Raw genomic sequence first — 14,209 nt, 5'->3', positions numbered from 1 at the left:
AACCTGCTCTGAATCACAGGCAAACACTTTTTAAATAAGGTCATGTGAAGATGTAGGACTTGGTCAAATAAAGGCAAAACTGTTCAAATTTGTATTGAATTTTTATTTTCCTTAACCATTTGACAACTTCCAATAAAACCCAACAGCACTGGCCTGATTAGCATGAACACGTATACTGGATTATAAACGGTCAGCAGAGTCACACAGAATGAAATGTACCTTTTAAGTGATTGCTATCCAGTGTTTAGTGAAACTTGATCACATCACAGAACCTAACGTTGACTCCCTCTATTACATAATACTGCTTCTCTTGGGTTATAAAAATAGTTCAATAGAATATATGCCTACTTGTGCTAAGAAGAAATGACTTCTCGCCATCACACTGCTTTCAAACTGGCATACGACAAACAAGGAGGAGGAGGAGGGGGAGGTGTTACTGAGACGTACTGAAGCCTTGTTAAGTACCATTATAAAGAAGAGGTGTACAAAGTGCAACACATAGAAGATAAGAGACATTTCAGAAGGTGCAAATGAAGGTGATTTTGTCTCACAGTTTTGGGAGGAGGGCAAACGTGGTTCACTCCATATGAGAAGTTTGAATAAAAGAGTAATTTAACAGTGAAATACAGAACAGGTATGAAAATAATCGAGTCTGGTACCTTTTCTTGATTTTATTTTTACTTTTAAAAATATTGTTTTATTTTTTATTGTTGACCGTCACTCATTCAACTGTAATCCCATAATAAGCAGACAGAACAGAAAGACGTATATGTACTTGGACATTCATAGGAAGAATTGCTATCAATGCTGATTCGCACGTTTTTGGGGGCTGAGAGTGAGATGAGACGGACTTCACAGTAAATATCAAACTAAAGAGAGCAGCCAGTTATCTGAACTTAGCATAATACTGGAATGGAGGAAAGAGCGAGTCTTACTCTGTCCAATCAGCTGCCAGGCCACCAGCAGAAAGTCAGTCATGTTAATGGTTACAACAGCACTGCCATAAAATCTTCAGGGTTTGCTGACGTGATTGGAAATTCAATTATACGTTTATCATTATTATTATTATATACAACATCAGGACTGTTGTACCCATGATCCCACAAGATGAATCTCTCTTCTGAGAAGTTTTGATCTTTTTAAGTATCGCCACATGTGCATTTTAATACCAGAGGGAAGGGAGGGGGGGCTAATCACAACAAAAACATTTGCTCTAACATTTGTAAGCTGACCCTATTCATTCCATTCACAACAAATACTCTAAGGCTGCGTCAACTCTGTTCAGGAATCAACATTACTCCAGTGCTGTAGAAGTATGCTACAACGCATACTGCTCAGGCCGGCCAACGGGCTCCGTCATGCACATTCATTTTTAACGAGTCAGAAGTAGTAGCAGTGCCGCTGGTCTCTGAGCACCTCCTGGCTTTAATATGTACATCTGAGAGCAGTGTGGTCTACTGTGTGAGAAGTCTGCGTCTATATGCATCTACTGTACAGCTGGAAAAACTCTCACACGTCCCAAATGGAAAGATACAGCCAGGCAAATGTTACACTGCATCACCAACTCCAGAGTCCAAGCTGTGGGACTTCAGGTGGACCTTTTTGTCCCAGGTAGTTTGGTGCATACCTGCAAAATACTCTAAGTCTCCTGCTACTGTTTGTATGGCTACTTTGTTTATAGTAAAAGGCATTTTATACTTGAAGTGCAATTAAAGATGTAGGTACGCTGAGGAGATAGTACCACTGCAGCTCCTAGGAAGACCAACAGAGTCTTTATGAGTGATGAAACACATGATGGCGTCGCCCTGTAAATGGAATGAATGGACGAAACCTCAGTCTATCTGATCAATCAAAAACGCACAGCAAAAAAGATGGGAATGAGGCAAAGTCCAAAAAAAAACAACACCAACTCAAGGCCTTGTGGAATCAGGACTGGAAACAGAGCATCCAGTGTTAGGAACTGGTGTGGACTTACATGATCCAGCCACTTACATTCTCATACATCATTACAGCCACAGACAGAGTGTGAAACCAAAAAATTAAAGAGAATTAAGAAATATATAATAAATCTAAACATGATAGAGGGCAGCCACTTTCATTCACTGGATGAGTACTTAGAAATCAAAGATCGATACACAAATGAACAAGTACAAAGGCAAGGCAATCTCAATTATGGCCATTTTAGTCTCTCAAAATATTTACCTCACAACCATTATCTACAGTCGCATTTGGCCATTTGTACACAGTGGTTCCATTACAAACGCTCCATTGTTTTTTCATGAATCTGTAGAAATTTGCTTATATACAAGTTTGTACAACCACCCTATTAGAGCTCTTTCCATCTCCCAGAGGACCCAATCCACTTAAAGCAGGATACCTGAGTTTTCAATAGAACGCGTCAGCCCACTCCACACTCTTCACTGCAGGATATCTCGCACAGCCACACACACATGCACAAGATTAATTAAGCAAGGAACTTTCTCCAGAGTGTAAACCTTTGTGAAAAAAAACAAAACTCACCAAAAACCCAAGTCCTTGCAGAAAAGATATGGAACACCACCCTTAAAATAAAGCCTTCGCGAAGGAGGTATTGAGACGGGACATCTTACAGCAGTTGGCAGTCATGGTGGCAGCTCACAGGCTGGCCCCTGACTGTCTTGAATGGGACCCACTGGTGGTGCGCTAGCCTAAAAACAGACATTAAGTAGGGCCAGGATTTGCTTCAAGCAAATGAGCGATGGAGACCTTCCTGGGAGACTTCATCCTGGCTGTGGAGGTCAGAGGAAAAGATCTGACTGCGGCCACCAGGGTGGAGAAACAGAGCGGAGCTGGATGTAGCTCCTCTCACTGAGCGGCAGCGGCATGTGGCACAGAAAACCTGACAAAAAAGAAAGAAAATATTTAATTACTGAAACGGCCACAGGTTAAAACAAGAATAAACATATATGGTAACAGCCAGTCACTGCTGGGTGGATAATGGACTTATCACTATTCCTTTGTCCATGTGGCAAAACATATGATCCTGTACTGAAGGTGGAAGAAAGTGCATCTCCTATACAGTTCCCATTTAAAAACTTTTGCTGGTGAGGCTCAAATCTATATGGCTCGACCTGACTAAACTTCTATCTGCCCGAGATTAGCTTCCTACTGAAAGACCACATTAGCATGCAATTTCGAATTCGACATCTGATTCAAACAGGACTATGATCACTTCGCTGTTGCATCAACACACTTGCAGTTTAATCAGGACAAACTTTTAATCTGACGTTCCCATCAGCCTCTGTTTTAAATAGGGCTCATTTGCTGAACATCAGCACCGTGAGCATGTTCGCATACAGAAGTTAGCATTAAGTTTACCACTGTGCTCCTCACAGAGCCACAAACCTTGGCTGTGCAAAGGTTTGACAGGTAATCAATGCATCCACTTAATTCTGAGGAGACCTTTCCTGTGGAACAAAGTCTCAGACTGATGGACCAATAGACTATGGACATCCCTTGATGCCGTTAAATATGGCTTTAAATGGGGAATTAAACCTTAACAACCTCACCTTAAAAACCTGTTTCAATCTCAAACCATTCTTTAACTTATCCATGAGAAATAACAGTATAATGTGATGTAATGATATGAACTTGAATTACCTCTGAAGTCTCTGCACTAGTTCAGCCACCAGCGAGTCACAGATGCCAGGGTGTGTTTCTTCTGCCAGGAAAATAGCCTTCCGTAGCTCCTCTGCAACCTCTGGCTTCCCATTACTTGTCTCACTCTTTTCTTTCAGCTGTAACCATGACAACTTTTAGATCACATTGTAATGGGATGGTCTACTCAAATATTGCATCTGTTGAGTATTTTTCAACAACGATTGGATAGATTTAATACTGGCAGAGCAGCAAATAAGTTATTAACATGTACTTTGAAAGTTTTGTTTGCAGCAAAGAATAGTTAGTAACATTACCTCAGAAAACAATGGAGAAAATATTGATGCTAAGCTTTGTGACAAAGGCCTCTTTGGACTCTCCTCCACCTGCAGAGGAAGATGGGTGAAAAGGGAAATCTGAGCGAGGTTCCGACACAAAGGAAACTAACCAAGTAGAGATGCTCCACTACAAATAAATTATATTCTTCCTCTACAATGTTGTCGAATCTCACCTCTGTCATCTCTGGCTCAGAAAACTGTGCTGCCCCATTCAGAATCTTTTTCCGGTCCTTCTCCGTGATGGTGTTGAAAATCCAGTTTTCACTGTTGGCGTCGCTGCCTCCGGATGCTTGGTCATCTGGCTCGCTATAGTGACACATGATTTTAGGAATCTCATTAATGCAAGCAGCTGCTAGTTTTTCCTTCAGGCTGTAAACTTGCTGTGTCCTGATATTCACTGAGCTGGATAATGACGGTCCGGACAACTTACTCATCAGATCCGTCAGAGCTGGATTCATCTCGAGACTGCTCCGATTTCCACCTCTTGTATCGGTCGATCAGCTCTGTCAGATAGGAGTTTTTTTTGGCGTGCCTTACTATGTACTTGTGCTTTAACAGCTCTTTGGCAGTTGGCCTCTGAAGAAAACACATGACACAGACATGGCCGTGAATATCAAAATAAGAGTTTTCTTTGCATTGTGTAACAGAGTGTACAAGAGACTTTTTAACTTACAAAACTAGGCTCCTTATTTAAACAGGCTTCGATAAATTCTTTCAGTGGTTTACTGAAGCTTCCTTCCAGTGTCGGGGGATTGTTCTTTGGGATGAGGAATAAAACCTTCATAGGGTGAAGCTCAGAGTGGGGCGGCTCTCCTTTAGCCATCTCTATTGCTGTTATTCCTAATGACCAGATATCGGCCTATAAAACAAAGAGAAAAAAAAACAATGCTTTTATCAGTGCAACAGAATCTCACACACTCTTTCACAAACACACCCACATAATGCTGTGTCAAGTGACATTTAAACGGGCTGACTTTAGCTGCATTGGTGTGTTTGAGGAAGCTCAAACTGAAGATGGTGACATTGTGGTTGTGTTGACGAGCCACACTGACTCATTTTGTGGCTATTCCAAAAACATGTTCAGTCATTTAGGACCAATCATCTTGAAAATGGTCCACACAGCCAGTACATTTCTCAAATCTCATATTGATACTAAGAGTCAGAACAGTTGATCTATCACCTGGGTATTTTCCTATGACCATCAGTCAACATAACCTCATTCATACAGAAAATATAAGCATATTATCTCAACTGATTTGCAGTATCCTGTACTCAAATGTTTCTCCACTGTGTTAACGTTTGAAATACTTTTATGGGATTGGTATGAATAGTGAATAATACCATTTTCCTGATAACAACCAGTCTAACAGTTCTTGATTACAAAATAAAACGATTCCTGGTTTCTTTCTTGTTGACACTGGTACACCGGAGCCTGTTTGATAGACCTCACTATGCTGATCTTAAATGGGCATAAAACATGTTGCAAGCATAACAAATTGCGAAAGCCAGGCTGGCTCACAGGGCACCTATCCAAGTAGATAAGCTCCCACTACTCCCCTATGTTCAGTCCAACTCAGTTGATGTGCAGGAAGCTTTGAAAACCAAGCTGACCACAGAGATACTCAGCTGTCAGCTTCATAGTCACCTTACAGCTTTAGCCTAAGCAATAAAGTGTATAACCTTCACTGACACAACATTACTCACAGATGACATCATACATTTGAACATGTTCAGACCACATCATTAATAAAGCACTGAACTTGACTGTGATCACAGGAAACATTGGGAGAATTTTGAACCTTTGAATCGTAGGCAGATTGCTTTATAACTTCAGGTGCCATCCAAAAAGGTGTTCCGACAAATGTGTTCCTCTTTATCTGTGTGTCTGTCAACTGGCCGGCGACTCCGAAGTCTGCCAGCTTCACTTCGCCTTGTTCTGACAGCAAGACGTTGGCAGCTGAAATCAAGACACACCAGAAGATGACATGATTTTAGTGCATATATGAACATTCAGAACTTTAAAAAGACAAAGCACCAACCACTTTGGTAATATAATAATAGTTCCTAACATCTGGCAGTAACCTTGTTGCTAGAATGGAAGATCAATGTTGTAAACTTTATTATCTGGCAAACTAAAGTGTTAACCATGTTGCCTAGTGTTTTTATTTGCAACACAAAGAGGACATTGAAAATAGAGAAGAGAACTGTAGTGGGCTAGATGATGACAGTTAAGAGGGTGCTCCATCAATGAAGCCCAGGACGCATTTGTGTTCACAAAGCTAAAAATGTGAAGCAACATGCATCCCAGACCACCTTCTGATGTGGTCTGAATGGTCGGATCTCAAATGCTTTCACACAAGTCTAAACAGAGCTGATGATGCATTGCACAAAAAAAGCTGTATAAACTAAACTTCTATCGACACAACTTTTAACACAGCAACATGTTTGCTTCAGTGCTGTAAATGTAAACTGTCAACGAATCAAATGTCTCCATTACCTATCACTGTAATACATCTTTATCTGATCCTACCAAAAGACACATGCAAGCCAGACTGCTGAATTTACACACAATATAAATTTAAAAGTGAATTGTAGGAAAACGTTATTCAAATTTCTGTTTGGATCTGATGAAAAATAATGCACTGAAACCAGGTTTATTAATTATCAGACATTCTCAAAAATTTAGAAAAAAACAACCTAAGATGCCAGAGCACAAAAAGTTGTACCAGCTTGTGGCTTAGACAAGGTTACCTTTGATATCTCTGTGGATTTTCTTTTCAGAGTGAAGATACTCAAGACCCTTGAGGATTTCTCTCAGGATCGTGGCAATCTGCGTCTCATCCAGGGCACCTGGTTCCAGCTAGAAGATATGACAACAGGTAAATGTGGGCTTAACTCCAAAAGATGGCACAAATGTGACATTGTATTTGTAATTACACTGTAATAATTGTCAAAAAATGAAACAAATCAAATTGGTCATTTTGAGATCGACTTACCAAATCAAGTGCTGATCCTCCACCCAAGTATTCCATAATAATCCATAATTTTGTACCCTGAAAAGTAAAACAGATATTAGTAACTAGATTGTCTTCATAGCTTCAGCTGAAATTACGACAGATTGAAATTTTATATTCACCATTTTCACTATCACAAAACTATATTAGAATAAATTAAGGCCAAATTCCCGTGTGTCATTCATTTGCACAGTTTTGGAGTAGCTTAAGGTTGCACTAGCCTTGTTTTGTGGTCATATAAACTTCACCGCTAACATAAAGGAAATATGACAAATATTACATTTTTGGTCATGCATTAGAAAAATGCATGTATGTGAATATGATAGCAACTAGGCATAATGACATTCAACATATGCTATATGGCAATTTGCTAAATTATGTATGCAGTAACATAGCAGAGCACTTGTTCTGTACATGACTAAATTGGCAATGAATACTCCAACGTGTTCTGCCTGTAAGAGAAACGGTTGACAATTGACCAACATTAGTCTTCTTTTTGACTCATCAGTCATTGAAGCACCTTGTACTGCACTGTATGAAAGGTGCTGTATAAAATAAAGTTTGATTGATTGACGTCGTTATCCGTTTATCGACCAACACTCCCATTATTAATAATTAAATATCTCATTAGAACAGTCTGGTGTAATCTTTTCCAGCAGCTGAGTCTACTCCTCATTAATCTGTCACATGCATTTACACTGAACAGGCAAAGCAGGTAGGTTAAAATTCAACCTCATGACAAAAGGAAACTATAACAGGAAACCAGATGTACAAACAATCTTTCGTCTCAATCTCTATGCAGAAAATGAACAATCCAGATATATTAGCAAATACTTTTTTCAAAGCCTTAACTTCAGTGGGCAGAGCACTGAGGTAAAATCCTCAGTAGTTTATGATTATACATTATGAAAAAGGTTTTTAAAACTGAGAGTACATCCTCTCTCTGTACTAGATCCTGCATGTTTCTGAAACACCAGATGCATCTCAGCTCTCTGATCCAGTTGTGCTCAGGAGTCTTGTCTAACACCATGACTGCAACTATACATCCATGGATACGACATCTGAGTTTATGTGCTGTGATTTCCAGGTGCACTCTGTCGACTTAGGATGTCAAACTTACTCAGACTCTCTCGGCTGCTGCTGCCCACACTGACAGGAGCAGTGACATCTTTTTGAGCCTTCCACAGATATACCGGTATCTATTTTTGTTTCTTGATATAAAAAAACTTCAATTTTACAGAATAAACCATGCAGAAAAGATTGTTTTAATGTTACATTCAGAAATGTGTTTGTTTTCATAATTCAAATGTCTTATTTGGTTGTATTTGGTTTTCTTTTTATTTATTTATATATAATAAAGTTTAGGTTAAACTATAAAATATCATGGCTAAATTAGATGGAATTGTAATTCGGGATGATAAGACCATCTTAGGAATCCCAGCCTATTTTTATATATGTAATACATATCAGTTTCTGAAATTTGTAAATCTCTAACATGTCTTGTATCTTTTCAGGGACAATTAATGATCTGTGTTTGGGAATAACTGCTTCTGGGAGAAGGAATTTCAAGCTGCTGTGGATTCAGTGAGGAATATGTTGTTGGCTACCACTTTTTTAGCCTTAAACACAAAAACAGATATATGAACTTTATAGTGGACATTAGAAATACAAGTCTAGATTGATGTTAAAATATTTGTATTGTGTATGTGTTGAGATGTGGCTGAGAACACGACTTTGGACACAAATTGCAAGACTCAGGCACTAAAACTTTTAAAGCATCTTAATTGCCTCCATGAGCAGTGTTACCAACCACTGCTGCTCCAACTGCTTTAGTAGAGAGTAAGCTGAGGAAAATCAGCAGGTCAAACTAAAGTAACCAACTTGTTGTTGTTTTAGAGGGCCAGCATGCACTTTGTTGTTAAGAGTTTCTTTGGGGAATAAATGAAACTTCCATTAACATGATCAATGGTTGCCACCACTACTACTAACCAGGCAAGACAAATCTGATCTAAACCCCCACAGAAATCTCCTATGGATCAAATGGCTACCATCATGTACTAATGTCTGTTTAATAAACATATACATAACACACAAAACAAATGCCAACTTAAGTACACACAAATAAACCTAATTCTCTGTTTCAGCCAGCAGCAACTAATGGACCACCACGTCTCCTTACTGCTGCCAAGTACCACAGTAAATTATGTGAGAGGCTTTTTTAGCACCATGTGAAGTGAAAATCTACTGTAATTAGAAAACATGTTTTACCACAGAGTGATGCTGTTAATACATTTCTCACAGACACTGACCTGAGACATTTACATTTTCTTTTTTTGTCCTATGCTGACTTGAGTTGTGTACAGAGCAGCTGTTAGGCTCTAAGGGTTGTTAAGGTAGTTTGCATTCACAGCAGATGAATATTGCAGGGCCTGTACAATTGTAGGCCATGCTGCACTTTTCTATGCAATAAAGAGCTGGAATTCATTCATTGTTCTCTCTATATGCCAGGGGTTTTCCTGCATCGGGCGGTTTGGCTTGATTTGGACACAGTAGGGGTGCAACGATTAGTCGACGTCATCGACAAAAATCGATGACAAGAATAGTCGCCGACGAATTTACTAGTCGATGATTCGTTGGTTACGTCATAGCACGTGTTTTTCGTGCCGTGCAGTTGAACTAAACGTCGTTTTACCGGAGGTGCTGATGAAAGCAGCTGAGGAGTGAGCCATCTCGCTCCCTTCCTATCTCTGAAAGTCGCCCATGTGCAATAGCGTCAAAACACGGAGCAATGCCGGCCTCCGCTGCAGCAGCATCGCGCACCAGAAAGTAAAAAGTTCGGGAGAACTTCACCCGTAACAGCCCGAAAAAAACGACCTGCAGTATCTGTGCGGCGGACCTGTTCTCCATGGAAGCAGGACACGTGCATGTGAGGAGGAGTCACTTGTGACATCGTAACGGAGACGATTGCCTGACAAACGTCTTTTTTTAATCACAATTATTTAGTCAGAAGAAGACTGTAGTTTCGTTTGTTGATGTTTTTATTGCTGTTTCTTTCCCTGTCATTTTTGTTAACAGGAAAAATTAATACTTGATTTTTTATTTATTTGTTTTATTAGCACTTTGCCTGTCCTTGCTTTTAAATGGACAAAAACTTGATTTTTCGTTGCTTTTGTGTCAGCAGTACCCTAATATGCAACAAGGTTTATTTAAAGACATTTTTTTGGAATGAAGTAACAATCTTTTGTGCCTTTATTTTCAGTCATCACATGCCTCGACCAACCTCAAGCTAAATTTAAAAGCTGTTTGCTAAATAAGAGCAATTGAGAATTTGTGTCATTCATAATCCGATTAGTCGTTTCAATAATCGGTGACTAATCGAATCAGAATAGTCGTTAGTTGCAGCCCTAGGACACAGAGAGGAGCAGTGAATTACTGACAGAGCTCGTAAAAACTATTAAAAGTTCAACTTTTCAACAGTCCAAATTAATGAAAAGACCCAAAATGAATGCTGTAAGCGGACTTAGTGGAGCTGTGCACGGCTCCCTGGGTGTCTGCCCTGGGCTTGGGGGCGCCAGTAAAAACCCTTTATGCATGTGATACCTGATATTTAAGCTGAAAGTCAGCACATGGACCTCATAGTCATTGCAAATCCAATCTCCTCGAGTACAGAGCAAAACATTTCAACAGGTATATGTCAGCAAATTAAAGCATTATGTCAATTTCACAAAATGATGTTCTCCTGAAGGTTAAAGCTTACCTTGAGATAAGATCCAAAATACTTGGTGATAAATGGACTGTCACACTGGCTGAGAACAGTGATTTCCTGTTGAATGTCCTCTATGTCGTCCTCTGCTTCTTCCAGATCAATAATTTTAATAGCTATAACTTTCTGAGTCCGATTGTCTATGCCTTTAAAAACTTCTCCAAAAGAGCCTTTTCCTATTCTCTCCAGCTTGGTAAACAGCTCCTCCGGGTTGGCTTTGAAATTCTGTGTGACAGGGAGATAAGGCATTTTAGTGCTTTTTAAATAATGCAGAACACATCCTGTTTGCTTGGTTTGTCCAACCAACAGTCTAGAATTGTAATATACAGTACTCAATTACATGACAAGGAGAAGCAGCATTATATTCTTATATTGGTGATGCTGGACCCAGAGAATGTTTAGCATTTTTGCTTATAAAAATTATCAAAACAATTAAGCTTTTATCAGAATAGTTCCCAATTAATTTTAATTATCTTAGCTACACTCACCATAGCAGTTTTTGATAAGGTTAATAAACCTCATAGTCTGGCAGCTGCTTACTTTGCCTCCATAATATAAAAAGTCAATGCAAACACAGATAGTGGGTTAATACATCAGCACACGTATATAATGTTTTGCCAAAAATGTAGCATGGTTGTGTTGCAAAACCCTGTCAGCAACATTCTCCTGACTTGTACATTACAACTTCTGTACTTTGCAGTTTATCTCAGACCAATTTTGAGAGTTAGAGTAACACTTAAATCATTAGACAGCAAAACACAGACATAAATAAGGCTTGATGACCTCTCCCATAAAAGGCCAAACAGAATCTGAAGCACTACACCCTGACTTATTGACTGAACTAAATGGCTTATTTCCCTGTGGAACACCAAGGAGGGAATAATGGTCTTCTAGTTGGCCACTTCAATTTCCCTTTGTGAGTCATTAGCCTAAACTGTCTGAGTAGTGTTTGCAGTGCCATAAATGTTATGATAAACGTTGGGCAAAAATGAGTCTATCTTGAAAAAGTAGCCTTTTTATACACCATTTCCCCAAAAATTTGAAATGCAACAATTGCTTTTTTGCATTATATTTAATAAGAAAGAATTGAGGGAATTTAGCTTGATGCCTAAGTTACCAGGTAACCCTGCCATTAGAGGATGATCTGTTGGCTCAGGCTGCACATTGCTTTAGAGTCCCCTCAGAGAATCGTTTCCTGTAAAAGAGCTAATGCATGGTGTGGTCAAGCCAATATGGAAGGGGAGAGATGAGCAGCTGCACTTTGAAAAACTCGCAAAGAGGGGGCTGCAGAATAATCGGACAGCAAAGGGAATTTACATCAAAGACAAAGAGGCAGAGCAGTGCAGAATAAAGCAGAGTAGAAACAACACGGCCAAATTACTATCATAACACTGGTGTGGTCAGTCATCCAGGTGAAAATTAAAATGTCGAGGCCGACCTCTGTAAAAACAATGGGAAAATCAACAAGGGCACTGTGACCACAGACTACACAAGATGGGAATGTACTTGCCATAGCCACAGTCAGCAGGTTTACAGCAACAAACTAAAGCTGCCTGAACCTCGCTCTAAAAGCATGTGTTTGATGCTCTCCCATCTGCAGCACACAACTGTGTAGTCTAGTGTCAACCACACACCACAACCCTGAAAACTGAAGGCTTGCTGCCAGGTCTCCATCTGCTTACGCCGCTCTGCAGAGTAACCTGTGGTTTCAGATATGCTGCTTTCCCTCTAAGCCTGTATTTGACTGTGAAAATACTAATTCATAGTTCAAGAAAAATGCACTTCACTGATAATGAAATATGACAAAAAATGTGTCAACATAGCTGAAGTCATTGATATTGTTGTTGGAAGAAAGATTTTGATGAAAGTGCTAAAACAATTAGTAACCTCATTATCTCTGGTCTAAGCTTTCAATATCTAAAGACTGACTGCCTTTCTCAATTTGAATTTAAAATATTTTGAATATTTTTTCCGGTTGCTCACAAAATGAACACCTTAAAGACTGATCCGAAAATTCTTACAAGGATTTGAACTCTTCTGGATTTTCTGACATTTTATAGTGACCCATCAAATATATAATTGAACGATTGACAACATATTTGCCATTTTATTTGCTTGGCTAAGTGACTGCCGAGCCAATTTTAGCAAAAACGAGAAATATGAGACATGTTTCCATCTTGTCACATGTGAGAACTGGCAGCTTCTTCCTATTTGACAGCGCATTACAGTGAGTATCTCTGAGTTGGTCACTGTTTGACACATAACACGGCAACTTGTGAATGATTGTGAGCAAACTGTGACGTGCATTTTGTGTCTATAATGGCTGCATGGATGTCTATGAATTATGATCAGTCTCAGTCAGAAAAAGGGCATAGTGGTTACACAGGCCGTCTGTCATTTAGAGGCATTATATTCCACAACAGACAGACACAATAAGATGACAGCAGAGTTTATTGAAAGCTTAGATCGCAGTCATTCTGGACTTTGACAAATAAGAGCCTTTATCACTGCGAAGCAAAGGTTGGTAGCGACGCAGTGGCCCTTGTGAGGTCAAGATAAAGTTATTAACAGGCTGATCCTTCAGGTTCCGAGCTACAGGCGAGACGACACATTCAAGTTAACAAGTGTTGTGGCTCTAAAGTAAAGCAACTCGCCTCTGAAAGTTGGCTTTTCGAGTGATAACATGTATTTACCTGAATCCCCGTTAGTCCAATCTGAATAGGAGAGTGAGCCATGGCGTCAGGTCGGCAAAGATGACGCCTTTCCTCGGCTCTTCAGTTTGTCTTATCAGCTGTTAAACGATGATTCCCCCGCGGGCCGCCGCTTCGCAGGACCCGGTCCGTGTTACAAGCTGGTGACTGTCTCGAACGCAGATGTCGGCAGCTTCTAAAAAAGATAAGCTCGACTTGTCAGCTCGCACTTTGAGCTGCCTGCCCTCTCCCCACTCGCCTTCCGCAGTTAGCTAGCCGTAGCGGTGCTAGCTACTTTAGCAGCTAGTTAGCAAACAGTTAGCTGAAGGGTTTTATCTCCCGCTGCGGCCTCTCTCGGCGGGGGGTCCCCGGTTTCCCGACGCTGGGCTGGAGGTCTGGTCTGAAGTAGTTCCACGCGGAAGACGAATGCGCACTGTTGTGTGGTTTATATCGCTTGTTGTTCTATTATCTTCTTACTTTTCTCCGTCGTCCGCCGCCATCTTGGCTAATGTTATTTTCATTTTGCGCAGGGCCAATCACAGGAGGACGTGCTCGTTTCGTCATCCGTAAACTGACACACGTCACAGGAAGAAGGACGATCTCACAGGTGCCAGACGCACGCGGTCTAACAATGTTCAAGCTGAATTAGCTGTTTTGCAAAGTAACTAAGTACATTTACTAAACTAAAAAGCTGAAGCAAACCGTATTTTTGCTACGCATTTGGTCTCCACCATTCAGAGGAAAACAGTGCATGCTTTTTATGTGCAC

The 14,209-nt window shown here is 40.1% G+C and overlaps 1 protein-coding gene across 1 annotated transcript; it reads right to left on the bottom strand.

Annotated features, from left to right (window-relative positions):
• Positions 1 to 82: 82 nt before the first annotated feature.
• Positions 83 to 13,946, bottom strand: stk24a (serine/threonine kinase 24a (STE20 homolog, yeast)). The gene is made up of 11 exons (XM_061088156.1): positions 13,445 to 13,946; positions 10,746 to 10,976; positions 6,971 to 7,027; positions 6,726 to 6,834; positions 5,774 to 5,931; positions 4,648 to 4,833; positions 4,405 to 4,550; positions 4,148 to 4,280; positions 3,954 to 4,022; positions 3,640 to 3,776; positions 83 to 2,878 (listed from the first exon to the last, which is right to left on the bottom strand). Exons 1-11 carry the CDS (start codon positions 13,484 to 13,486, stop codon positions 2,845 to 2,847), a joined length of 1,302 nt encoding a protein of 433 aa, XP_060944139.1. The 5' UTR covers positions 13,487 to 13,946; the 3' UTR covers positions 83 to 2,844.
• Between the last annotated feature and the right edge of the window lie 263 nt (positions 13,947 to 14,209).

Source organism: Limanda limanda, chromosome 16 (assembly GCF_963576545.1).
Source record: "Limanda limanda chromosome 16, fLimLim1.1, whole genome shotgun sequence".
Lineage (NCBI taxonomy): Eukaryota > Metazoa > Chordata > Actinopteri > Pleuronectiformes > Pleuronectidae > Limanda > Limanda limanda.
This window is presented reverse-complemented; position numbering and strand designations above follow the sequence as displayed.

Coding starts and splice junctions, on each gene's coding strand:
- stk24a (XM_061088156.1), bottom strand. CDS start 13,486: ATGGCTCACTCTCCTATTCAGATTGGACTAACGGGGATTCAG. Junction 6,835..6,970: donor GAGGATCAGCACTTGATTTG/GTAAGTCGATCT, acceptor CATATCTTCTAG/CTGGAACCAGGTGCCCTGGA. Junction 4,281..4,404: donor AGCTCTGACGGATCTGATGA/GTAAGTTGTCCG, acceptor GTGTCACTATAG/CGAGCCAGATGACCAAGCAT.